Source organism: Dermochelys coriacea, chromosome 2, assembly GCF_009764565.3.
Source record: "Dermochelys coriacea isolate rDerCor1 chromosome 2, rDerCor1.pri.v4, whole genome shotgun sequence".
In the NCBI taxonomy this organism is placed as follows: Eukaryota; Metazoa; Chordata; order Testudines; family Dermochelyidae; genus Dermochelys; species Dermochelys coriacea.
In genome coordinates this window covers 263,151,551-263,179,120 of record NC_050069.1, presented here as the reverse complement: position 1 = coordinate 263,179,120, position 27,570 = coordinate 263,151,551, and the positions used below count along the sequence as shown (strand labels likewise).

The 27,570-nt window shown below is 39.5% G+C and overlaps 1 protein-coding gene across 10 annotated transcripts in view; it reads left to right on the top strand.

The window, feature by feature from the left end:
- The window catches only part of SEC22C (SEC22 homolog C, vesicle trafficking protein), a 62,024-nt gene that overhangs the window by 17,678 nt on the left and 16,776 nt on the right, over nt 1–27,570 (top strand). For 3 of the 10 annotated variants that reach the window (XR_006279514.1, XR_006279513.1, XR_006279515.1), the window contains 7 exons: nt 182–391; nt 2,690–2,853; nt 4,898–5,068; nt 16,154–16,272; nt 16,959–17,024; nt 21,148–21,628; nt 21,866–26,342. Coding sequence is in view for 5 of the 10 variants with exons in the window: in XM_043509747.1 (XP_043365682.1) it covers nt 210–391; nt 2,690–2,853; nt 4,898–5,068; nt 16,154–16,272; nt 16,959–17,024 (702 nt within the window). In the remaining 5 variants the exon portion in view is untranslated. Of the gene's footprint in view, nt 1–181; nt 392–2,689; nt 2,854–4,897; nt 5,069–7,776; nt 8,330–16,153; nt 16,273–16,958; nt 17,025–21,147; nt 21,629–21,856; nt 26,343–27,570 lie in introns of those variants that run through there. The other 7 variants (XM_043509747.1, XM_038389203.2, XM_043509746.1 and 4 more) reach the window with 5 other exon arrangements.

Genomic DNA, 27,570 nt, shown 5'->3' with positions numbered 1-27,570 from the left:
TTTAAAAAAGCAAAAAAACCTCACACTTTGTAGATCATCTTTCAAAGATGATGGCAGTACAAGAAGTATTGTTGAAAAGCAGCAATGAAAGAGTTAAATCTATGCTTTAACACAGTATATCCTTGCATAGTAGCTTATTATGTAAATGGATGCAATCTTAATTTAATACATTTATTTCCAGGTTGTCCTCATGAATACTCTTGTGGAGGATGTCCATGATCCTCTTTGCTTGTGTGGTGAGAGTGAGGGACGGACTTCCACTTTCAGCCTCCACGGATTTTCATCTCAACCAGGACTTTCTGGAATGCAGGAAGAGACTAAAGGCATTATCCTTAATTCTGGCACAATATCCTGATCGAGGCACAGCAACAGGACGTGGCTTCAGCATACAGTAAGCTACCACGTTCATTTGGTCTTAATTTCACAGAATTGTTTATCCTGCTGGGATTAATTTAACTTCAGGGGTTGGCTATCGAATTTATAGGTGTTTTTTTTTTTTTTTATCTTATAATATAACTGCAACTTGAACATGTGCTACAGGTATAACGTGAACTTTCAGTATTATGTGAAAATGAGTGTTTGCATTATCATGTTGTTATATAAACTTTACTACTAATTTCCTCCTGCTATCGTTTTGCTACCAACCTGCATCTCTTCTCCCCTCCCCTTCCTTCATGTTGGTGTTCCCACTTCTTTATGGGAATGAAACTTTCTGTTTTAAGCATTTCTAAAACAGCCACCACTATAACATCTAGATGAGTTTTCTCTAATCTCAAGTTCCTCATTCACAGTCATGTCAGTTGTATTACCTTTAAATTTTACATTTAAAAAGGTAATCTTGTCAAGACAAATATAATATTTATAATAAAAGAATAATCCTACCAGACTATACTCTTTAAATTAGATTTTTTTAAAATGGTTTTAATAGGCTCTTCAGCTTTTTTTTTTCCCCCCTCATTCCACTTAGCTTGATCTGCAAGCCTACTCAGGCCTGTTAATAATCAAAATTCCCTTCCCATTGAATCACGGGAAGCTACTTAGGCTTAAGAACCAGCCCAGATCATTCATGAATGAAAGTTAGCATCTGGTGGTTGTTTGGTCTCAATGCAGGATGGAACTCGGAGGACAGGAAAGCCCCCTTCATTGTGTCTGACCCATGTGAGCCATCCAGACTGGTGAATGCCACATAGTACAAAGTTCCTTTTCTCTGTTCTGTAGCCCATATGTTGTTCTCTTGGTTTACTTAAAAATCAGTATTTCTTTTTTCACTACACTTCCTCCATTGGAACAATCTTTGTGTGCCCATCTTCTTTAGGCACTTACGAAAATCCCACTCCATGTGTCTGAATTTTGAACGGCTACCAACATTCCTGGATGGGACCTGTGATTATCCAGTATTTTGATTTGCACCACAGTCTTTGCAATTCCTACCTAACACAGCAAGAGTGATATGATGAAAATTCACTTCTTTAAAATAGTGCCAGTTGTTTTATGTACGAACATGGGTGCTTTCTAGGATCAGAAATCACTCCGTGAACAGGGCCATTTGGCTCAGACTTACAACAATGGATTTTCAGTGGGAGCCTCACACAACTTCCTTAGCCATGTCTGAAAATCCTACTCGTGAGAGAATAACTGGTGAGACTCCTTGCAATAGGATCCTATAACTCCTCCTGATAAATATGCCGTGACAAAAACTGACTGCAATTAGATATCTAGCAGTTTAATAAGACCCGAGGAACAACAAAAATTCCCCTGCCAGGCGCAAGAAATGTTGCCTTGCAAAACTTAAATTGTAGATTGTTGGGTCTTAAAAATTATGGACAAGAAATTGAGGAACCAGTTTTACAGGAAAATCCTTTCTCGTTTAGTGCACAGCGGCTTATTCTCTAAAACCTATAGACTTAACATCTGCTTCTATTGCTAGAAAAAGCATAGCTTTAATTTGTAAGAAAAATATAAATCTCATGCTCTGGATATTTGCAAAAGGGAATATTAATTAATTGTTTAATTTTGTATAATCTAAATTGATTGGTTTTTATTTAAGTGATCAGAGCTCACATCTGAGACTGCACTCCTAGTTAGAGGTTGTAAGGACTGGTTACTGGAGACCTGAGCTATAAGTGATTGTATGTATGTGTATAATTTTATTTTTGTGGCACGGAGCGTGGGGAGGTGGGGGCGCCATGAACTTAGATTGAATGCATGAATTGAGAAAGGAAAGATTAGAATTTTAGTTGGTTTTCCTTCAAATCCAGTGTTACAAGGCATGAATTTCATGTTATGTTTAATCTTCAGCATTGTCAGCTGAAGGTGATAGCTTTAGATTTAGTGCCCTTTGTAGAGAAGGGACCATAAACAGGTAATGGGGATAAAGGATATGAAGAAATAGCTGCTGTATACAGAGATTGGTGTGTGTGTGTGTGTGTGTGTGTATATATATATATATATATATATATATATATATATATATATATATATATATATATATATATATATATATATATATATATATATTTTAAATAGAACTACAACTGGGATGAAAACCAGATGGTGTTTTTTCAGTACTCTTTCTCAACTAATGCAGCCAAGATAAAAATATTTTTGAGACCGTACAGTCTAATGCTGATGTCCAGCATAACTCTTCTACCTCTTAACTGTGATTTTAAAATGGATGTTTTCTTTTCAGTTTTCATTCTTCTGGGGACATCGCCTGCATGGGGATCTGCACCAGCTGTTGCCCAACAGTCATGGCATTTTGTTTCCTGGAGGAGCTCCAGTGGAAATTTTCTGCTTCATATAACTCTACGAGCATAAGCTTGGCTACCAGACCCTATGCTTTTCTTGAATTTGGTTTGTAGATTTACTCTCTTAATGTTAGAATCCTTTGTACAGAGCATCATATCTGAAATAATTAAACTAGCAGACAGGTTGATAATGACAAGGAGCCATGCCAATTCCTGATCATACATGGTGGCTTTATGTGGCAGGAGAATGATGTACGAAAAACATTCATATAATAATATCAAACTGTATATTATTATTATCATATTTCTTAGGAGTCTTAGTCGTAGACCTGGGCCCTGTTGTGCTAGGTACTGTACAAACACACAACAAAAAGACAGTCCCTGCCCCAAAAAGTTTACAATCTAAGGATAAGATAAAATTGGGAAAAAGACCGTGTGAGCAGCACAGAAAACAGTGAGATGACACAGGTCAGCGTGGTAGACAGTTTCACTTCCCACATAGCTTAGGTTCATGTAGCATATCGTGATCATACTCGATCACATACCAGGGTGTCCTCTCTCTCTCTCTCTCTCTCTCTCTCTCTCTCTCCTGTGATTTCTGACATAAATAAATGGCTTTTTTTTTTTTTTTTCACCTACCAACTAGGGCCCCTTGTGAACATCACATCTCTGGAAAAATATGACTAGCTCTGTAGGATTAGTTTCATTAGTGAGATATCTATACCCTGGGAAGGGTAGGTTGGTGAAATGGATTAATACACTAACATCCAGCTCTGAACAAGACATTTCAGATCCTGCTTAGAAGAAAGTGATGCTTATAGGGAAACTACAATATGCAGCAGTTCTTGCATTGTGAGTGAATTGACTGCCAGCCACATTCTAATTTCTTCATAAATCTGTGTTGAAATTTGCATTTTGTTGTTTCTCCTGCATTTTAGCTAGGGATTTCTAGCTTATTTTAATCACACATTGGCCATGAACTAAGAAAACAAGATGCAAAAGTTTGGGTTCCTTGCATTTTTTCATTTTCAGTATGAGGATTCCCTCTCCTCTTACACTATTGCATGGTCTTTTATACCTTCTCTTAGATCTAAGTTGCACTGAATAAATTGCAAGATCTGAATTATTACCTTAGTAGTTATTGATCTTTGTAACTGTTTAACTCTTGGCATATTGCAGCATTAATATGATCCCCGTAGTTGTTGCTTGAAATCCCCCTATCCTTGCCTGATGCTGTCTGTGTACTGTGGGTCATAAAGCACTTTGTAGTCTTGCTGTTCAGTAGGAGCTGCCATCAACCTAAATGATACATTGTAAGTTACTGTTTGGATGTAACTTACTGTTTGGATGTATTGCCTTTTAAGTTAAGATTTTTTTTTTTACTTCACTTTATAAATATGCTTCTATGTTTAATTTGCTTCATTTCTCATGATTATTATAAAAAATACTGTAACAAAACCTCCACCCTTCATAGCCTAGAGATAAGCAAGTAAGCTAGGCTAGAGAACAATTAGCAGTATCCGTAATGGGCATCTCTAACTCTGGAGATGTGGATGATTTGTTACTGAGATGCTGCTGTAGGTTGTAGTTTTAGTGGTCTGCAACTTGACTCAAACCTGTGGTGAGGGATATTTTTGTGTGAGAACGCTGTTATAAAATCTAACTATGGAATATTTGTCTGAGTCATTTGTAGCACAGGTCTCAAGAAAATCCCTGTGCATCCTAGTCTGAGAAGTTGTTGCTGCTCGTGCAGTTTGAATAGTAGGTCCCATCTTGCACTGTAAAACTAAAATCCCTGGCACTGTTAAAATACAATTCTGTCTTGCGGAGTAGATGGGACCTAACAGCGTTCAAGGCTTCATTGTGATTTATAGACCTTGCTAAACCATGGTTAGGTCATCTCTACTACGCAGAGTAAAGCTGTGTTTTAAGCGTATCTGGGGTGGTGAGTATGTGTGTTACAGCATCCAGAAATGTGATAGGTACTTTACACAACAAATAGAAAGCAAAGTATTTGACCCAAACAGTAAACAATAATATTTTAGATAAGTTTCAAAAAAAAAAAAATTGGATGGGAAGGTCCGGGATATCAGTTAGCTCATTAACAATCCAGTGTTTTAATTAAAATATTTCTTGATACCCTCTTATAGATAATATTATTCAGAAAGTGAAATACCATTTCAACTACACAAGCTGCTCTCAAATGAAGAACCGCCTGGAGAAAATTCAGGAAGCGCTGAAGTTCCATCCTCCTGTGCTTCTGAAACTAGAGGATATGAATGGGATGATTAATGGGCACACAGAAGTGCACATGGGGTCTGGTAAGTTATTGGTATGCAAAGTTTTTTAATGTCAACAATACAGATTTCTTCTGATAACTACTTTTTTAACCTATGGTGAATAGTTAAAAATCCCAATTGTGTTTTTCTGAAATGAGAAACCCATGTTAACATATATAAACCTCAGACAAATAGTTCTTGTTCAAAGCTACCTTTTTCATCATGGTGAAGAGGACATAAACCCTTGTGTTATGGCATATACATAAAGAAACTAATGAATTACTTATAGTAGTTCATCTTTAACCGTCCATTTTCTCTATGGAAGTTCGTTATAACTGAAATTACGAATTGCAAATTCCCCTGCATTTAAGCAAGTTGAGGCTTTAATTTTCTTTGAGAAAGAGCTTCCTTATATCATGTGTTCCATAAACAAAGACCCAAATATACTTCCAGCCTCGAAGATTTATTTTGGCTTAAGGAAGAAAATGATTCAAAGAATCTGAGACTGCAGGGTGATGTCTCACTTAAGATTATCCATCTAGAATTGTTTCACAGCATTTCACCTCTTCCCCAGTAGCCTGGCAAGATAACAGATTATATTTAAAGTTGCTGTACATAAAACCAGAATTAAACCTGTCTTACAGTTATGATAAACATCTACATAAATATATTGAGAGGTTTCACATAGCTAATATTTTATAACAAACACTGAAAAACAAATATACTTTTTTAAAAGTATCATCTTACTATGCAAAAACTCAGAACACAGCTTGATTTTCCTATTTCAGGGTGAATCTGTAGGGCTAACAAAAATCCCATTGTTTTGTTTATAAACCAAACAGATTTGATTGGCAAGTTATATTAGTGATCAATTTTCAGAACCGCATGTGAAGGGACAATATCTTATGATCTGCCAGACTTAGAAATACTTTGAGCTAGTAACAGATGGTTTCAAGACCAGTAAATATTTCCAAGCTAGAACTGAACAAATGATAAGAACTAAATACTCAGTTCTCATAACCTCAGTATTCTTTATTACTTTCTTCCATTTTTCATCTAGGTTTGTGCCTCTGGCTCTTTTCAGTGGTCTAACCCAGGTACTCATGCATATTGTTTCATCCTTATTGTAAGAACCATTTTCAGCCTCATCTGTCTACCACTGCTTGACTCTGCTTTTCTGGCTTTTTGTCTGTATCTCAGTCTTTCATTTTCTGTCATTAACTGAAGCAGTGGCTGAATCCCATTCTACTGCCTCCAAAATGTGGTGGTTCTATCTTAGAAAGAAACAAAGGCTTTATCTACACTACAACTATACTAGTCAGGAAACTTGGTTACAACACAAAGCCAGGGGATCTGATTACAATAAGGTTGAAAGATATAGAATAGACAAGACCTAATCATGTCCTCGTAAACAGGTAAAAATGTGTACTGTCCAAGGTTTTAGTCTTGTCACAGGGAGGTAGTTATCTGCACTTTGTAACCATGTTGTGACCAGATCTTCTGACGCCTTATTTCTAATGTCAGAAAAATGAGTGTAGTCTAGCCATTTACTCCCGATCTGCTCTGTCCAGAGGGAACCCCTTTTGTACCATGTTAAAGAACAGTGCTTGAACCCAGTTCTTGCTAGCAAGGTGCTAGCATTATTCCCTTGATCAGTGTGGTCGCCATTGTCTTACTGGAAAGCTTAACTCCTATCTTGATGGTGTTTATGTAGCTGGTGGAGTTCTGGAAGAAACTGGGCACACAGGAAATGTTGTAAATAGTTGATGTGGAGAGGAGAGAACACTTCCATCTTAGACAGATACAGAAATAGTACTTATGAAATGGAAAAAACATCTTGTCCTAATTGTCTGGTAAACATGCTAATTAGCGGTGTTCATTTGGGAGAACACAATACTGCATCGCTTGTCTCCTGAACAGCTTTACAGGTCATATTTAAAGCATAATTATATTTTCTTAAGATGAGATCTTAATATAAATGGTTTTCAGATTTAAAATACCTCACTTATTTTGGAAATATCTGAGTCTAATTTCATACTGCTAAAGATCGTGCATTGACTTGGAGCTCTCTGTTAGCCTTATTTCTCTGCTTGGCTCCTTGGCAGCCAACTATTGTGTACAATGCCTTGAGGAAATAGACATTACTGTTCACTGAAAATTCCATTCAATCTCCAGTTAAATAGGCTGAGGAAATCAGTTTGGAAAAATCTTAATTGAAACTTCTATCCATTACTTAGTGAATGGGTTTGGAGGATTGAATGTCTCCTCGAGATGTGCATGAACTGCTGCTGCTAAGCACGGAACAGACTCTCATTCCCCAAGGTCGGGTCCACACAATTTATGTACCGACTTAACTATTTCTGTTATGGGTGTACTTCTATTTTTCTTTCCCTACTGAAATAGTTACATCAGTACTACCCCCTAATGTGGTTGTAGTTATACTGGTATAAGGATGCTTATGCTGTTGTGGTTTATTCTCTTAAATATGGGAATAAGCCATACCACTGTAATTGGCATAACTTTTATGAATGGGTAATGCCTAAGACATATATAGGAATAAATGAAAACTTTTATCTTGGGGTATAAAGATCAATTCCTAGTCAGAAATAAACCAACCCCACATGATCAGGCATAGCAGTCTCCACTCTTTTTCTCCCATGATATTAATGCTTACTGCCTCCTGTATAGAACGTCTAATTTGTAAATTTTCTAAACTAGATTCTTCAAGTCTCAATATGTTGCCTCCATAGTTTCTCACTGGGGATTGGAAGCTGGTGATATGCTTACTTCAAGCAGGGAAGAATGACTCTTATATCGGTTACTGACAATTCCTGTTTGTTTTAAAGTGAAATACTGATTGGCTCTGAAGTGAATCTTGGCAATGTATTTATTTGGTATATGCAGTCCAGTCAAGCCAAGCCACAACGTTCTTGTCAACGATGCTCAAGGCACGAAGACCTCCAGGACGTTGAGTCCATTTGCAGTCCTCAACAATATGTGTCATAGTTTGTGGCTGCCCACATTGACATAGTGGACTGTCTGGGGAAAATTTCACTACAGCACAAATTCCATGTCCAGTATGAAACTGGTTGATAAGGCTCCATTGCCTTCATTGTAAATCAAACCCGGGATGACGCTGAGTGGGGTCCGAGACAAGATGATAATTTGTCACTTTCTCTGAGGACCATGGAGCTCATCACGTGCCTCTACCATAAATCCCTCTTCTGGTAAACTTATCTACAATGGGCAATGTGAGTGCAGATGATCATGTGGTGGATTAAACAAGTCTTTAATTAACAGTGACTGTGGCATATCGTGCAGTATTGTCATGACCTTTGCTATACTTCCCTCTCTGCAAACACTGAGTGAAACAATATTGCAGAGAACAAGTAACCATGGTAGAGGAGTAGATTGAAGTGTGCCTGAAATAATACGCATGGTGGAATTAAATTGTATGTCAGTCATCTTTTTGTGAGACAAGTAAGACCATACTGGAGTGCAATACTCTGCCGCTGAATAACAGAGTGCCATGGCTGAAGTGTGTAACTTTTGGGCTTTGGCTCCCCATGTCGTTCCGGCCAGTTTTCTGAGCAGATTTGCGTGTTTTGACCTTAGTTGCTGTCTTTATAAAATGGTTGTGATATGTGAGAGTTCTATCCAATGTCATGCCTCGATAGACCAGGTGTGAATCACGTTTTATTTGCTGACCATTGAGAACTATATTCAGCTCTCTGCCCACTTGTGCATGATCTAAGTGGTAAACACTCAACACAGTCTTACTTCCACTTGGTATCAGGCGCAGCCAACACAATCAGTCATAGCCACCATATCTGCATTTAGAACACGCTTTCAGGTATGTCAAAGGCATGTGACTGAGTGCCAAGGTATATGTCAGGTTTCAGAGTAGCAGCCGTGTTAGTCTGTATTCACAAAAAGAAAAGGAGGACTTGTGGCACCTTAGAGACTAACAAATTTATGACAGGTTTCAGAGTAGCAGCCATGTTAGTCTGTATTCGCAAAAAGAAAAGGAGGACTTGTGGCACCTTAGAGACTAACAAATTTATTACAGCATAAGCTACAGCTCACTTCATCGGATGTATTTGGTGGAAAAAACAGAGGAGAGATTTATATACACACACACAGAGAACATGAAACAATGGGTTTATCATACACACTGTAAGGAGAGTGATCACTTAAGATAAGTCATCACCAACAGCGGGGGGGGGAAGGAGGAAAACCTTTCATGGTGACAAGCAGGTAGGCTAATTCCAGCAGTTAACAAGAATATCAGAGGAACAGTGGGGGGTGGGGTGGGAGGGAGAAATACCATGGGGAAATAGTTTTACTTTGTGTAATGACTCATCCACTCCCAGTCTCTATTCAAGCCTAAGTTAATTGTATCCAGTTTGCAAATTAATTCCAATTCAGCAGTCTCTCGTTGGAGTCTGTTTTTGAAGCTTTTTTGTTGAAGTATAGCCACTCTTAGGTCTGTGATCGAGTGACCAGAGAGATTGAAGTGTTCTCCAACTGGTTTTTGAATGTTATAATTCTTGACGTCTGATTTGTGTCCATTCATTCTTTTACGTAGAGACTGTCCAGTTTGGCCAATGTACATGGCAGAGGGGCATTGCTGGCACATGATGGCATATATCACATTGGTAGATGCGCAGGTGAACGAGCCTCTGATAGTGTGGCTGATGTGATTAGGCCCTATGATGGTATCCCCTGAATAGATGTGTGGACAGAGTTGGCAACGGGCTTTGTTGCAAGCATAGGTTCCTGGGTTAGTGGTTCTGTTGTGTGGTGTGTGGTTGCTGGTGAGTATTTGCTTCAGATTGGGGGGCTGTCTGTAAGCAAGGACTGGCCTGTCTCCCAAGATCTGTGAGAGTGATGGGTCGTCCTTCAGGATAGGTTGTAGATCCTTGATGATGTGTTGGAGAGGTTTTAGTTGGGGGCTGAAGGTGATGGCTAGTGGCGTTCTGTTATTTTCTTTGTTGGGCCTGTCCTGTAGTAGGTGACTTCTGGGTACTCTTCTGGCTCTGTCAATCTGTTTCTTCACTTCAGCAGGTGGGTATTGTAGTTGTAGGAATGCATGATAGAGATCTTGTAGGTGTTTGTCTCTGTCTGAGGGGTTGGAGCAAATGCGGTTATATCGTAGCGCTTGGCTGTAGACAATGGATCGAGTGGTATGATCTGGATGAAAGCTAGAGGCATGTAGGTAGGAATAGCGGTCAGTAGGTTTCCGATATAGGGTGGTGTTTATGTGACCATCGCTTATTAGCACTGTAGTGTCCAGGAAGTGGATCTCTTGTGTGGACTGGTCCAGGCTGAGGTTGATGGTGGGATGGAAATTGTTGAAATCATGGTGGAATTCCTCAAGAGCTTCTTTTCCATGGGTCCAGATGATGAAGATGTCATCAATGTAGCGCAAGTAGAGTAGGGGCATTAGGGGACGAGAGCTGAGGAAGCGTTGTTCTAAGTCAGCCATAAAAATGTTGGCATACTGTGGGGCCATGCGGGTACCCATCGCAGTGCCGCTGATTTGAAGGTATACATTGTCACCAAATGTGAAATAGTTATGGGTCAGGACAAAGTCACAAAGTTCTGCCACCAGGTTAGCCGTGACAGTATCGGGGATACTGTTCCTGACTGCTTGTAGTCCATCTTTGTGTGGAATGTTGGTGTAGAGGGCTTCTACATCCATAGTGGCCAGGATGGTGTATTTAGGAAGATCACCAATGGACTGTAGTTTCCTCAGGAAATCGGTGGTGTCTCGAAGATAGCTGGGAGTGCTGGTAACGAAGGGCCTGAGGAGGGAGTCTACATAGCCAGACAATCCTGCTGTCAGGGTGCCAATGCCTGAGATGATGGGGCGTCCAGGATTTCCAGGTTTATGGATCTTGGGTAGCAGATAGAATACCCCAGGTCGGGGCCCCAGGGGTGTGTCTGTGCGGATTTGTTCTTGTGCTTTTTCAGGGAGTTTCTTGAGCAAATGCTGTAGTTTCTTTTGGTAACTCTCAGTGGGATCAGAGGGTAATGGCTTGTAGAAAGTGGTGTTGGAGAGCTGCCTAGTAGCTTCTTGTTCATACTCCGACCTATTCATGATGACGACAGCACCTCCTTTGTCAGCCTTTTTGATTATGATGTCAGAGTTGTTTCTGAGGCTGTGGATGGCACTGTGTTCTGCATGGCTGAGGTTATGGGGTAAGCGATGCTGCTTTTCCACAATTTCAGCTCGTGCACGTCGGCGGAAGCAGTCTATGTAGAAATCCAGGCTGCTGTTTCGACCTTCAGGAGGAGTCCACCCAGAATCCTTCTTTTTGTAGTGTTGGCAGGAAGGTCTCTGTGGGTTAATATGTTGGTCAGAGGTGTGTTGGAAATATTCATGCATTCCTACAACTACAATACCCACCTGTTGAAGTGAAGAAACAGATTGACAGAGCCAGAAGAGTACCCAGAAGTCACCTACTACAGGACAGGCCCAACAAAGAAAACAACAGAACGCCACTAGCCATCACCTTCAGCCCCCAACTAAAACCTCTCCAACGCATCATCTAGGATCTACAACCTGTCCTGAAGGACGAGCCATCGCTCTCTCAGATCTTGGGAGACAGACCAGTCCTTGCTTACAGACAGCCCCCCAATCTGAAGCAAATACTCACCAGCAACCACACACCACACAACAGAACCACTAACCCAGGAACCTATCCTTGCAACAAAGCCCGTTGCCAACTCTGTCCACATATCTATTCAGGGGATACCATCATAGGACCTAATCACATCAGCCACACTATCAGAGGCTCGTTCACCTGCGCATCTACCAATGTGATATATGCCATCATGTGCCAGCAATGCCCCTCTGCCATGTACATTGGCCAAACTGGACAGTCTCTACGTAAAAGAATGAATGGACACAAATCAGACGTCAAGAATTATAACATTCAAAAACCAGTTGGAGAACACTTCAATCTCTCTGGTCACTCGATCACAGACCTAAGAGTGGCTATACTTCAACAAAAAAGCTTCAAAAACAGACTCCAACGAGAGACTGCTGAATTGGAATTAATTTGCAAACTGGATACAATTAACTTAGGCTTGAATAGAGACTGGGAATGGATGAGTCATTACACAAAGTAAAACTATTTCCCCATGGTATTTCTCCCTCCCACCCCACCCCCCACTGTTCCTCTGATATTCTTGTTAACTGCTGGAATTAGCCTACCTGCTTGTCACCATGAAAGGTTTTCCTCCTTCCCCCCCCCCCCTGCTGTTGGTGATGGCTTATCTTAAGTGATCACTCTCCTTACAGTGTGTATGATAAACCCATTGTTTCATGTTCTCTGTGTGTGTGTATATAAATCTCTCCTCTGTTTTTTCCACCAAATGCATCCGATGAAGTGAGCTGTAGCTCACGAAAGCTTATTCTCTAATAAATTTGTTAGTCTCTAAGGTGCCACAAGTACTCCTTTTCTTTTAACAAATTTATTTGAGCATAAGCTTTCGTGAGCTACAGCTCACTTCATCGGATGCATTTGGTGGAAAATACAGTGGGGAGATTTATATACACATACAGAGAACATGAAACAATGGGTTTTATCATACACACTGTAAGGAGAGTGATGACTTAAGATGAGCCATCACCAGCAGTGGGGGGAGGGGAAAGGAGGAAAACCTTTCATGGTAACAGTCCTTGCTTACAGACAGCCCCCCAACCTGAAGCAAATACTCACCAGCAATCCCACACCACACAACAGAACCACTAACCCAGGAACCTATCCTTGCAACAAAGCCCGTTGCCAACTCTGTCCACATATCTATTCAGGGGACACTATCATAGGACACCTAATCACATCAGCCACACTATCAGAGGCTCGTTCACCTGCGCATCTACCAATGTGATATAAATGCCATCATGTGCCAGCAATGCCCCTCTGCCATGTACATTGGTCAAACTGGACAGTCTCTACGTAAAAGAATAAATGGACACAAATCAGACGTCAAGAATTATAACGTTCAAAAACCAGTCGGAGAACACTTCAATCTCTCTGGTCACTCAATTACAGTGTGGCTATCTTTCAACAAAAAAACTTCAAAAACAGACTCCAACGAGAGACTGCTGAATTGGAATTAATTTGCAAACTGGATACAATTAACTTAGGTTTGAATAGAGACTGGGAAGGGATGAGTCATTACACAAAGTAAAACTATTTCCCCATGGTATTTCTCCCCCCCCCCCCCCCAGCCCCCACTGTTCCTCAGGTGTTCTTGTTAACTGCTGGAAATGGCCTACCTTGCTTGTCACCATGAAAGGTTTTCCTCCTCTTCCCCCCCCCCCCCGCCCCCGCTGCTGGTGATGGCTCATCTTAAGTGATCACTCTCCTTACAGTGTGTATGATAAAACCCATTGTTTCATGTTCTCTCTGTGTGTGTGTGTGTGTGTGTGTGTGTGTGTGTGTGTGTGTATGTATGTATATAAATCTCCTCACTGTATTTTCCACCAAATGCATCCGATGAAGTGAGCTGTAGCTCACGAAAGCTTATGCTCAAATAAATTTGTTGGTCTCTAAGGTGCCACAAGTCCTCCTTTTCTTTTTGCGAATACAGACTAACACGGCTGCTACTCTGAAACCTGAGAAAATAAAACATGCTGGTACTGCTTATCTGACTAAACACTGTTCAGTGAGTCACTTAGATGTTAAATTTCATGCTGTTTTTTATTATGCAAAGTCCAAATTTAAATAACTGAGATACCTACACCATTGATTTCAGTGGAAACTTGTGTACAGTAGTGTTGCATGATGCTGGCATATTGTATAACAAAATTAATGTGACTGCTGCCACAGCAGTGTCTCAGAGATAAAAACAGGTGTGTGGGTGAGTGCCAGAAGAGTTAATTGCATAGCTATTTATTAGCACTAATTTACAGTACTGTATTCAAACAGCATTGAAGCTTTCTGAAAAACCCACATTGTCAAGGAAACCTCCGTTTAGGACAAGACTTTATTTTAATAATAATAATAATAAAAAAAAGGTGGGTGAAATTCCTACTTTAAACTGTTCAGTATCACTGTATTAAACAGCTGCTGCATTCCATCCCAGCAGTGGCTGCATTTCACTAAAGAGTGAAATGTGGTGATACGCATTTATCTTATAGGGGAGCTCCTGTCCTGGGAAGGCATATTTATACTGCATTTTGAGACAGCTAGATTAAAGGTGCTATAAAACATACATAATCGGTTTTTTGCATTCCTATATTGCTACTAGTGTGTATTTTTGAGGTGGAGTAAGATCACTTCTGGTTCTGAGGCCCTTCCAATAAAGGAATTGCTTCCTCTTAACTCCTTGCTCTTGTGTGTTTAAGTCTGATATTAACTAAGTTAATATTTAAACTTATTTTTTGTATAGATTTATATAATGCTCAAATACGTGAATTGGGTATTGTGTGTTTTCATGATTGCAATTCCATCCTTTGGTGTTTTTTATATGTAAGTTTCTAGCCTTTATGGGTGTAAGGAAAACTTTGTCTATTTTGTTTAGTCTTCTTGAAGTTGCAATGAGCATAAAATGGTGCTGCATATTATCTTCCCTGCTTGCAGGCTCTTTGCTACCTTAGCAATGCAAAGATGCTGGAATCCAGCTGCAACTGCTGAACTGAGACCCGAGCTGGTAGAGAGGAATTCTCAGCTGGCATAAAAGCCAGTGGAGCTACCTCCTATGCCATCTTCCCCTTTCCCCAGGCATGAGTGGTTGGTGAGGGTGCAATGTGGTGCTCATCTATGCTCCACAGTTTGGGGATACCTGCCAGCTACTGGCTATAGCTGGGCTGAGACCAGAACATTGTAAGAACTGTGGAGACTCCTTGATGACCCATCTCTTCTTTCTTGTATCTTGTGGATCTTGGTGTAAGAGAGAATTGGAGCCCAGTATCTGAGGTGTGAACTAGCCTGCTCATCTCGGTGCTGGAGTTCCTTCTGAAGCCTAAGTGCAGGTTAAGGTTGGCAGATAAGGTGCTTAAACCATTGATGATCGATGTGGGTACTAGCAGTGCAGCTATTGTCAAGGGTTTGCTGGGCTCAGGAACTAAAGCTACATCTACACATCACACCACTTTTGGTGAAGCTGTGCAGTGCAGAGTGGACACGGTGTGCTTTACCAGAGACTTTCACTGCAGTGAAGAGGGCAGGTAGTGTGGAAAGGCTTCAGCTGCTCCCTGCTGCCAGAGCCTTTCGCTGCCGGGAGGAAGGACTCTGGAAAGGGGGAGCAGTGGGGAAATGCTGAGCCTTTTCCCTTGTGCTGGTGTCTTTCTCTGCTGCACGGAAAGGCTTCAGCAGCGGAGAGCTATGGAGCCTTTCCATGCTACCTCCTTGCTGCTGGAGCCTTTCCTTGCACTGTGGAAGGGCTCCGCAGTGGGACGCTACACGGTTAAAAATAGTAGTGTAGGGGAGGCACAGCATGGACCAGTAGAGAACATGTCTATGCCGTTATAGATACCCGTGCTGGAAGGCCTGTGCATGCATGTATACTACACACCGCCAAAAGAGTCCTGCAGTGTAGCTGCCCCCTAAGAGTTAAAGCCCCTTTCAGTCCCTATGTGTAAAGTCATCTCTTGCCACAAGGAGCAGCAAAGAGGAGATACTGCCCCTCTCCAGTGTCAAAAGCTGTAACTGTTTCTTGGGTGCCAAAACTGTAAGCCACCTCCATGACTTCTGGATGCCAAAACCTCCTGCTTTTCTGCTGACAAGGAATGAAGTGACTGTAATACAAAAATCTGTAGCATGCTGACAATTGAAACTTTAGGAGTGGCATAAAATAAGCGACACTTCCAGATACATAATGCAAGTGCTAATGGACTGATTGTATCATTCAGTCTATTAAAAATCACTTCAGTTTATTGGTAGCTGCTGTAGAATGTCTAGGTACCCTGAGAATTCAGCGATGGAGTGCAACAGAAACTGTGGGCGCCTTGCCACAAAAATAAAGTCCATCTTGCCAGAGAGTACACAGGGCCTTGAATATGCCACTCATAATTAGACTGAATTTGAGTTACCTTATGAAAAATGAATGAAGTAATTGGAATGAATTTTCAATAGTCTTTTTTTTTTTTTTTTTTTTTTAAATTGTCTGAAGCCCCTACCTATAGAATGCAACCTGTGACTCCTTTGGGGATTCTGTCTCTTGTTCTCAACATCATGTGTGGGGCTTTGAACCTCATTCGAGGAGTTCATCTAGCAGAGTATTCTTTTCAGGTAACCTTTTATTGACTTTTGAGTTGTAGTGTAGGGAAAGGAGAGGAGGATTAGAGTTATACAGGTATCAGATCATCGGTGGCTATTGCACACCATAACTTTTCAAGTTTTATAATTTGTTTATCCAGAGAGCTTTATTCAGATGAATGAATATACTTCATGCACTCTGATCTGTCAGAGCCTGAATTTTTTGAGCTTCAGGGCATGTTGCAAAATCTTTTTTTCCCTGGAGGGAGTGGAGTGATGTAGTTCATTTGAAAGGTGGAGGAGAATCTTTATTTTCGACATCCTGGAAGGATTTTATGTGGACGTATTGTCCCACTTTAAAATGTCTGTTTTGATAAATTGCATGTGTTTCTTCGGATAGTGCACTTTTATATCTTTTAGAAAATATATTGTGGAATCAGCATAAAGTACCTCTTTAAAAAAAAAAAGTCTAAATCGTTTAGTGTATCGTAGTTTTTATTTTGTGGCATAAATTGATCCATACATCTCAATTTCCAGTATTTTGTTCAATGAATATTGATTTAACTCCAGTCTGACTTTGTATTCTGAGACTATGATGGTACCACAGTAGAATGAGAATAAGTACTTCTGTAGAATGCATCTATATAAAATGTCAAGCAGCACTTGGTATCAACTAAAACTCAGTAACTCTTAAAAAATTCTTTATCTTCCCCAAACAGGAAGACCACGAGGGAACTGGAAATGTAATAGCATTTCTTCTTTCTTTTCTAGCCTGCATTTTTCAGGTATGTTAAATTTAGCTATTGTGCTCTGGCACTCTTCCTGCATTTTTCATCTAGTGTGCTGCATCTAACAAACATTTGTCGAGTATGGTCAATGAGCAGAATAGGAGACTTTGAAGCACACTGTCTGTTCACTGGCTGAAATTCTGTGTTTGGATGCATACATGACACAGGAGCAAAAATTGGCCATTGGGTAGATGCAGTCTACAAATGGAGCCTTCACACTTCTAATCCATTATGCACCTATTGACTAATCGCTCCTCTCAACCCCTCAGCTGTAAGTTTATCTATCCCTTTCATTATACAGATCTCAAGAACTATTCTGGTTTAAAGAAACCCCCACATAAACCACTAGTTAAATGAAAACTCCCCAAAGCAGCAATATGTATGTTTTGTGCTATTTCAGCATTGTAGCGTTTTCTTTAAACCACTTGAAAAAGCAGGGTCATATAAACTTCAAAAGCCTTGAGCCATAATTTTAATTATATTAACTAGTTTTAAAACTCTTTCACACTTGAACATTTTCTAAAGAGAATCCTTAAGATACTGTAGCACAAACCTTGTTTTTCCATTGTTTCCCAGCCATAATGTATGAATCACCAAAATTGTTTGTGAATCTGAGACAAATCCAGGGCCTGCTAAGTTTTATTCTAACTCTACCATTGACTCAGTGTGGCCTTGAATAAATCTCGTAACTTCTCAGCCTTGGTCTTTCTATCTGTAAAATGACAATCATGCGCTGCAGGGCCCTCTTGGCTGCTACCCCTGTTGTGCTGACAAAGTCACTCGGAGACCCTGGGCTTCAGTAACCACTGGTGAGGTTTATGTACAGGTTGTACTCCCACCATCTTTTCACCATACACCGCTTGGGTTCTAGTGTCTGCACCCAGAGGGAAGAGCTATTGCTCTGCTTCCACTCCCTCGCTGCTCCTCCCCCCCCCCCATCCCCCACTTCCTTCCTCCCAGCCTTTTATATAGCCCTAGGATAATTGGGTGGGCAGCTGTCTCCCAATTAGTTGCAGATTTTCTCTAGCCAGCTCCAATTTACTTCCCTTAATAGGGGTTGGCCTGACAGAGGGCTGAGTCAGTAGTTCTTGTCCAGCATCCTGTCACATGCACATCTGTTTACTTTACAAAATAGCATTTTTTGTCATCTATCTGCCATAAACAATCCTGAGGTCATATATGAATGTCCTTTTGCATTGCAGTCATGTTGAATATTGCAACAGACTCCTAGTCAGTAGGCAAAAGGCATTGCTGCTGATAATGGTGTAACCTACACATCAGGTGTGAGTGGTAAAGTAATGTAACTTACACTGATCTGGCATTTGATGGAGTGCAAAAATATGTATGTTGCTGCAATTTAATACCACCTGTGGACCAGTTCTGGCATAAACAGGCGCAACTCGCACAAAGATCTGTAACTTACGTTATACACATGACTGCTGAACTTAGCTTAGAGACAAATCTCTGTGGGAGCTGGTCCTGTTTCCAGGTTGTTTTAGCATGAGCTTGGCCCAATATCCAATCTACTTCTTTAATAACATGTGCAGCCTCTTCCTCATTCTTTTAAGGTAGATAATTATTTCTTGCATTATTTCAAATGGTAACCGAAATCCCCTTCTCCCCTTTCTGAGAGCTTTGCAAGAATTTGAGTAATCTTTTGTGCGGTATAGTGGAAGAACAAGCATTCATATTTGGCATTCCTTAGAGCTTTTGCATATTAATTTTCCAAATTATGTTCTTGGTTTTCTGATTCACATGGGTATAATGGATGCATGCTCATGTCTAAACAAGCCAATGTACAAATGAACAGCCATCGTCCTGATTTCAGGGTCATGTGGTGCTTGAATTGAGTTCAATTATTTGAGGAACTTGGACTTTGCATAACTGGTAAATGGACTGAAAATGGGCAAAACTACATGCTCCAATTTATTTAAAAATAAGTCTTGAAACTTTAAACTTGAACTGTATTTAAATTCAACATTAGTATTTAGTCTTATCTTTGGACAGTAACCTTCATTGCTAAAATAGAGAAATTCTAGACTATAACAAATTAACATTTAAAATATTAAATGCTTTAAAAACCTTGCTGTTTGACCAGCTCAGCCTTTCTTCAAATGAGTGAGTTACTTTGGACGCGCGCTCAAATTTACAGCGGAAAGAGCCAATATATTTATTGTGTATAAAATGCCATGTTGGTTTCTGCATAATCTAAGGTTTAGTCAGAAGACCAAGTTATGTTCTGTCACTACAGCCACTCAATTCCACTGACTTAAGTGAAGAAGCACGAATGTGAGGGCAGAATTTGACCCTTGTTAAATAGCAATTACAGGCTTGATACAGTGCATCTTTATTGTAAAGTGCCAAATGCAGATCTGTGATAAATGAGTCTTGGCACAGAAATGACTGGTTTCCAAGAGGGTTGAAGTATTATTTCTTCCAGGAGCTGAGGTCTTGGATTTAGGCTTGTGCATTATTGCCCTTTGAAAACCTGACCAAATGTAAAATAGCAGAATTGCAATAAGTGTTTATAATCGGCATAAATATAAAGTTCTAAGTGTGAATACAACTCCAGACTTCACTAATTTACATTTTTGTTCTTTGAAAGAAGTATCACTTTGAGGATTTCTGTGTGGTGATTAATATGCTAGAAATATTTAGAAACCTATTTGCCATGTTGGGTTAACGTAGGCTGATAATGAAATGTACCTTTTTAGTATCTGATTTGTGTTTTGTCCAATCACAGAATTTCAGAAACTTAGTATTCTGGTCTTAGTCCTTTATTGTACCATATGGCTTCTAGCTTGGCTTGATTCTCTGACTGTGATTGAAGTTTATTGCCCTTTAAATTCATTGGACTTTTCTGCCAAAATAAGGGGGGAGGCAGTTAAAGTGAAACAACTCCTTGCTCTGGTACATGTGTAACCCATTTAACTGTGGTTCTCTGTCTACTCTAATGGCTGGACTACTTAGAGGTGTGGATCTGCTGCTGGCTTTAAGATAACAAGGTCGGGGTCTCTTAGCTCAGGCAGTAGAGTCTAATGCTTATAGATCCAGAGGTCCTACCATTGATCCTTACTGCTGGTGACCCATCCTGGGGTGGTACATATACATACAATAAGAGAAGTAATTGCGTAGCTTATACTATTTTTTTGGGCCAGTATTTCATATAGTAGAAACTTTGTATTTTTTGGGTGACATGAAGTGATCTGCTCCTAAAACTTAATGCCAGTCAGTTTCACCTTTTTTTACATAGAATAGCTCTTTCTTGACTTTCCCATCTTCTTGGCTGAGAGTGGAAAATACTAACAAACGTTGTATTTTGGGCTCTTTGCCCTCTTAGATTATGGCAGGACAGAGTCATGAAGTGACCCTGCATAATCATACTCAGTGCAAAGTGTTGTGTCACCAGCAAGGTTTGAACCCAGGACCTCCAGCAGACTAAAGCGTGAGTCTTGACTGCTTGAGCTAAACAAGTAACTCCTTTAGCTGGCACGCGTAATAGGCTCTTACCCTGTTATGTGGACCAGCCACTAGAGGAGAACACTTAAAATACACTGAACCAGTGGACTGTACCTATACTGGGAATTTTTTGTTTTGTTCTGTTTAAATCTTGCTCTGAGTCTCTTGTTAGCAATTATATCCTCTAATATTTAAGTGAATTCTGGGATAAAATCACTGTTAATGTAGCCCTTTATTTTTGCCCAGAATAGGTACAGCAGAAGTGACTAGAGGTTTGCCTCCTCTCTCCCTGCCATTGATTTTCAGCCTTAAACTACAAGGCTCACATCTGAGTCTTAGAATGTAGTTTAGCTTTTATACTTGTTTAATTCTTGATGATCTTTTTTAGACTACCAACAAGGGTGCCAATTGTGCTGGCGGGTTTCTTTTGTTGTGGATACAATACCTGTTCAGTAGGATCTGGATTAAGGCCACCAATTCACTTCTGTTGGATGGATGGTCTTATAATAGATAAGACTTGAAAAGAGCTTTAAGCTTTTTGTGTGCATTTCAGTGGCAGGTGAATCCCTAAATCATAGGTGCCAGTAATTGTAAGCTGTGATCCTTGTCTGTGTATATTCAGTTTGATGTTGCTAACGTTGTTTCTCTGATGCTATTCCAGTGTTATTTGTACTTGTTCCATGGTTCATCAAGGAAGATGAAGGCATTTGTACTGTTTTTCTCCATTTGTCTATGCAACATTTACTTGTATGGATTAAGAAACATCTGGCAAATATTCTTTCACATAGGAGTGGCTTCTCTTTCTTCATATCAGATACTGACAAGGCAACCGATGGAGAAACAGCCTGATATTGGAGTATGAAAACACACATGGGATTCATCACTCGTATTTTAAAAAACTTTTATTTCCTTACACTAGCCAAAAATACTTTGGGGTATATTTTAAAACTGTACAACGATGGTTATCACCAAGGAGAGATTTTGAAACTAAACAACTCGAAATAAACTGTGCTCTTCTAATTAGTGTCAAATGGATATTCAGGGGATTAGTTGTACTTCAACTGTGCATTGCAGACTGTTTGCAAGCATTCATAATGGAGGTTCTCACTGCCATTGAGAATCTTCAGTACTCAGTCTTTTCAGTAAAAAGAAAAGGAGTACCGGTGGCACCTTAGAGACTAACAAATTTATTAGAGCATAAGCTTTCGTGAGCTACAGCTCACTTCATCGGATGCATTTGGTGGAAAAAACAAGTGAGCTGTAGCTCACGAAAGCTTATGCTCTAATAAATTTGTTAGTCTCTAAGGTGCCACCGGTACTCCTTTTCTTTTTGCGAATACAGACTAACACGGCTGCTACTCTGAAACCAGTCTTTTCAGTGTACTCCTTGATTAATACCAAACAGTCAGTCTCTCTTCATTTCTCATTTGCTTTGCAACAGTTCACTGTTTCAGTGTGTTGCCCTGGGAGTTTGACAGAAAACATTGAAATTGTACTTTAAAACCAAGACTGATTAAAATTGTGGATAATAGCGCTTAGCACTTTCATCTATAGATCCTAAGTTGCTTGACAGATGTAAGCTAAGGAGGCGTTTGCCATAATTAATCAGTAATTGGTGGAAAAATGCTTTTAGTGGGATTTTCAGAGTAATCCTACTAAGGTGAAATAGAATGATAGGGGTCTGAAGAAAAGGGCAGGGGCCCTTTTAAAAACCATAAAGGATGTAAAATGTCTCTTGAGTAAACTGTACATCTTAATGGTTGGTATGGTGTGAGCTTATTGGGAAATTGTCAGTAAGTTTTTGAAGCTGCATAAACCAAACCAAAAAAACACACAACTGACCTTTCAGCCCAAGTGGCCTTTATTTCCCTGTTGAAGATCACATTTTTTGAAAGGGTAATTATATGTTTGTTTGGTTTATACAGATAAATAAGTTTGGAAGATTGTATTTTGTGATAACCCAATGAGTTTTTCCACCTTTCAAAAGATACATTATTAGCGATTAGAAATCCATTCCCCATCCTGGAAAGCAGGAGTAGGTTCTCTTTATTTTATATTTAAGCTCTCATGCTAAGGTTAACTTATGAGCATGCACTTTTGAATATAGTCATTAGGAGCTGAATTTCTCCACCTCTGCTGCAGTGTATATTCTGGTATTTAACGTGCTGAAGTATACACTGACATTTTAAAATGTATCTGAACACTTTTTTGATAAGTTTTCTCTGTATAAAGAATGTCTAATGTTTTGACACAGCTGTCTTTTGGAGGGTTGGTTAGAGAATCATGAAACTGAGAAATTACAGGAAGCTTGTAGTTGTAATACTGTAGAGGTAACCTCTTAATTTTTTCTCACTTAACAGTTATATGGTAGCCCCATGTATTATGTAGAATTTCATCCCCTTGCTGAGGAATTGTTCTTTCACTTAATGTCTCTACCTTTCATATTTGCAAAGAGATTAAATTGATGGAGAGTTACCTTCCTGACTCTGTAGGTAGCTTGTTAGTCAATATTATCTATTTCACTACTGACTATTATAGCAGAAACATCCAGCTAATATTTTAAACCAGACCCACCCATTGTGTGCTAAAAGCCCTAACAACTGATTATCCAGCTGCCGAAACCTCCAGCTTCCTCTGACAACTTGTGCAATGCAACTCTGTGCAGCCAATGCATACATCTGTGCATAAAGATTTAAGTGACTGGATATTGCATTTATGTCTGCTGTTCTAATAGTACAGCCTTTACTGTACCTAGTCCCATGCACTGCTACAGTGAAATAGAAGTATCGGGGGTAGCTGTGTTAGTCTGTATCCACAAAAACAAGTGGTACCTTAAAGACGAACAGATTTATTTGCCACCGGACTCCTTGTTGTTTTAGTGAAATAGAAGAATCTTTTGCTATGCTTTTGGGACATGGAAAGGCACTGTGTAGGAAAGGAAAGTGAGCTGAAATTACAAGAGTAAATAAACTGTAAAAAGGGAAAAATATATCAGAAGGAAAGGGATAAAATGAAACATCAGAAACAGTGGTGGGGAGAAACCTAGAGACCAGTGGAAACTTTAGCTTGATAGGAGACAGTAAATTGGATGTGAAATTGCAAGATGATTGCTATGGTTGTAGCCTGCATGGAGTGAGGCATGTCTGAGAGCAGGGAAGGATCATAATCCTTTATGCAGCTCGGATGCAAGCACTCCTAGAATTATTTCATGCAGTTCCAGGTATCGGTACCAAAGACAGACATGCTGAAGGGTGTCCACAGAAGACTGTCCAGGTACTGATATTTGAAGAGAAGAGAGAGTCACTGCTTAGCATAGAAACTAAAGGGGTCAACTTTTCTTGATGTTTGTCCTTCAGATATCGGGTCAGATGAGAAAGAAGTTAGGGCACAAGGAGGCACAACTAAGCCTAAGAATGAAACTGAAAAGGAACATTTCGGTTGACTGTCAGGGAAAACTGCTTGATACTAAGGGCTTGTCTGCACTACCGCATGGGGTTGATCCAAGATACACAACTTCAGCTACATGAATAGCGTAGCTGAAGTAGACTTACTTAGATCTACTTACCACGGTGTCTTCACTGCAGTAAGTCGACAGCTGACGCTCTCCCGTCAATTCTGCTTGCGCTCCTCGTTCTGGTGAAGTACCGGAGTCAACAGGAGAGCGCTCAACGGTCAATTTATCGCATCTATACTAGACCGATAAATCAACCCCCGCTGGATCGATCGCTGCCCACCGATCCAGTGGATAGTGTAGACAAGCCCTAAGATCTATTAAACTGTGTGGAATAGGCTAAGGTAGCTGTTCCCAGACTTCATGATTAACATAACACTTGCTTAAAAATTTGATGTTTGAAGTACCACTTGCAAATTTTTCCTTTTTTATTTTAGGACTTAACTGGTTTTTAATATTTCTGAACTCGTAGTAAAATAAATGCGTAAGGAAACCAGAAATTATAACCTCCTTTTTTAAACATTTCAAGTTCTTTATCAGTGTATCAAAAAGCACAATGAAAAAGCAATTGTTGATCTGTTTTGTATTACTCAAATTACAAGGAACAATTAAATGTCAAGTGACAGGTTGACGTATCTCTATATGCTGCTAAGCTATGTCAAGGCCTTGACTTTTTAATATATCAATTCAAAGTTCCTCCTCATTCTTATCTGGACTATTGAAGAACATGGGCCAAAGTTCTTTACTTACATTTTGACAATATTTAAATTAAGTGCCAATCAAAATGTTTTGCATTTTCTCTGATAAAAATATAAAAGTACCATTAATGAGAAGGGTGTTCTTGCTTCACATATCAGGGTTGCTTTGTGTCAGGTAAGATTTTGCTGAGCTTCAGCTGAAGGTCTGGTCCTGCAGACCTAAGTTTCATCTTGTATTTTTTTTTTTTTTTAATACTGATCAGGGCAGAAATCCAGTTCTGTCAGGGAAACCTTTCTTAACATTCAGCCTAGTAGCACTTGTAACATGTTCTATCCATATGAATGGAGGTCTCCTTAGAAAATAAGGCATGAAGATGATTAAGAGTAAACTTTTTTTTTTAATAATCCATTTTCTAAATTTCCATACTAGGGTCTGCCTTGCTGATGTTACAGGACATGGTGCTCATACCTCTGGCTAGTCTTAACCAGGTGACAATGCATTGACTTAAATAGGGAAAGCTGTTTCTGCTAGGAAAAGGGGTAGGAGATTTACTTTGTACATGGACAAAACATTGTGGGGAATAACCTTAATGACGGGATCTGATTTCTACATCTCCCGTGGACCCTGATCCTGGTAGTGTTGACTTGTCTCCACTAAATGTATTTGAGTAAAGCTAGTCTTGCATAGACTTGGGCACCTAGAACACTTAGGTATGTCAACACTACTGTCTGGAGATGTGAATTCCAGCTCAAAGAGAACATACCTGCACTAGTTTTCATTCAGCTGGCGTGCGTAGCCATGGTGTTACAAGTGGTGGGAGGGCCAACTGCCTTGAGTACATATGGTCCAAAATGCTAGGTTTAAGCATAATGAAATGAATCGCTGGATTTGCCTACTGGAAGGATCATCCAACCCAAGAATCTTTAGGAAAACAATACAGCAAAATCTCTAAATACAACGTTCTGCTTTCCCAGTGGACCCTATGTCTGATGAATGGACAAACACCTAGTAGCAATTTGTTACAAAGGAAGTAGAAGTGGCAGGGAACCATTCACAGGGAGATTTGGTTCTATAATGTGGACAAGCCTGCCTACAAAATCCATGTTGGGGAACATACATTTAGCAATGTGTGTCCATTAATAGCTGAACACTTCTTCCAGCTTTGGTTGTGATTCAGGGACCAAGGAGAAGTCAAGTTAAGCATTGACTGTCCTAATTTTTTTTTCTGTAAATGTTTACACTGGCTTCGTGGTATGTTAATTCTGTGCACTGTGTGTGTATAATATATGTTTAAACTTTCTTTTGCTAAAACAGGAAAAGAGATAACATGGTTTACATTTGAGTCCTTCAAGATTTAATAAAATGAGCGTTTTACTGTTTGAGAACAGAAAATCTGGATCAGAATACTAGGATTGTGCTTGTATTGAATCAAATCTTTAAAAGGAATCAAATTTTTGTCAGAACCGTGGACCATTTGAAATAATTTGATTATTTATCCACTTAATTCTCATTTTCAATTTTCACATTTAAGTCTCTTGGAAACTCTGTTGTTCATCGAGAAACACAACACAAGAAAATAGGCCAAGAGTAAACCTTCCTTCCAGTTAAAATATTTAGAATGCTTTGCCAACTTATGAAATATTGATCCTGCCTTTTTTAACCAAAGATCAGTTAAGGTTTCTTGAAAGGCTGGCTGGTACCTTTTTTTTAAAAAAAAACAAAACAAAACAACAACTTTTGCACTGCATTAACCATTTGAACCTGTGTATATGTATGTAAAGTCATTTTTTGCGTGTGTGTGTATATGTACATATTTATGAAAATAAATGACTTTTTGTAATGGCTGTGTTCATTTATATCTTCAGAAATTAGTGAAATACATCAGAAACAGGATAAACAAGCTTTTCATCAATGTTCCATCATAAAATATAAATATACATGCCAAACTCTTGACATACATAGTGAAGGCTGGAAAATATATCTTGAGAATAACTTCGAGAGAAGTTGAGCTTATTTAACAAATATATTTTAAATCCAATCTGGTTCAAATGTTACCCTAACACTCGCTGGCCGATCTGTGTGGGCTCTCTCATAGAGAGAAATGTATGCATGTGATCATGATGGGGTGTTTCAGTGACATGTTTCACCCTCTAAAAGTTGCCCTTCAAAGTGATGGATGCTCATCCCTAGTGCTGTTTAAAATTGGACTGCACAAAGCACTAACAAGATCTGTCTGATCTTGTTACCTATTCTGTTATTTAGGACCCAAAGGTACTAGTTGGAGCTGCTGTGGTGCAGAGCAGCTGCCAATCTTTAGCGAAGGTCACATCAAAACAAGTTTATTTTTTAAAAGACAAAGTTCAATGGAATTGTTAAAGTCCACACAAAGGAGATTAAAAAAAGAGTCCAAGTCTCATTAGAAAGATGTGCCCATAAAAAAATGAAATCCAGTATACCAAATTAAAAAGGCAAGTCACTCCTTTTAGATCCACTTGGTGATTGTGTAAGGGAGTTGGGGTGATGTAATTTATGAACCAAAGGTGTAAGTATAACTTGCATTTTCTTACACTCTCCTGTTAGCTTTTTATCCTACACTCCTCTCTTACATCCCCTTAGCAAGAACCTTACATCAACCTAGGTTTCCTTAGAAGCAGTGATCCAAACCCAAAGGTAGATTACTGAGCCCTGTGCCCATTTTCCAATGTGTAAATATAAGGTACTTTCTAAATTCCAAAGCCTTACCTTTGCTAGGAGAAAAGATGCGTTTAACCCTTTAAAAGCCTAGTCAAAGTTGTAGTTTTAACAACTCTTAGCTTGTCCAGGTAAACCCTAGGCTTCCTGACAGCGTTTTCTGTGATCAGCTAACAATTTGTTAAAATACAACTGCCTTTTCTACTCTAGGATGTTAATGCATGTTAAAAATCTGCCCTTTTC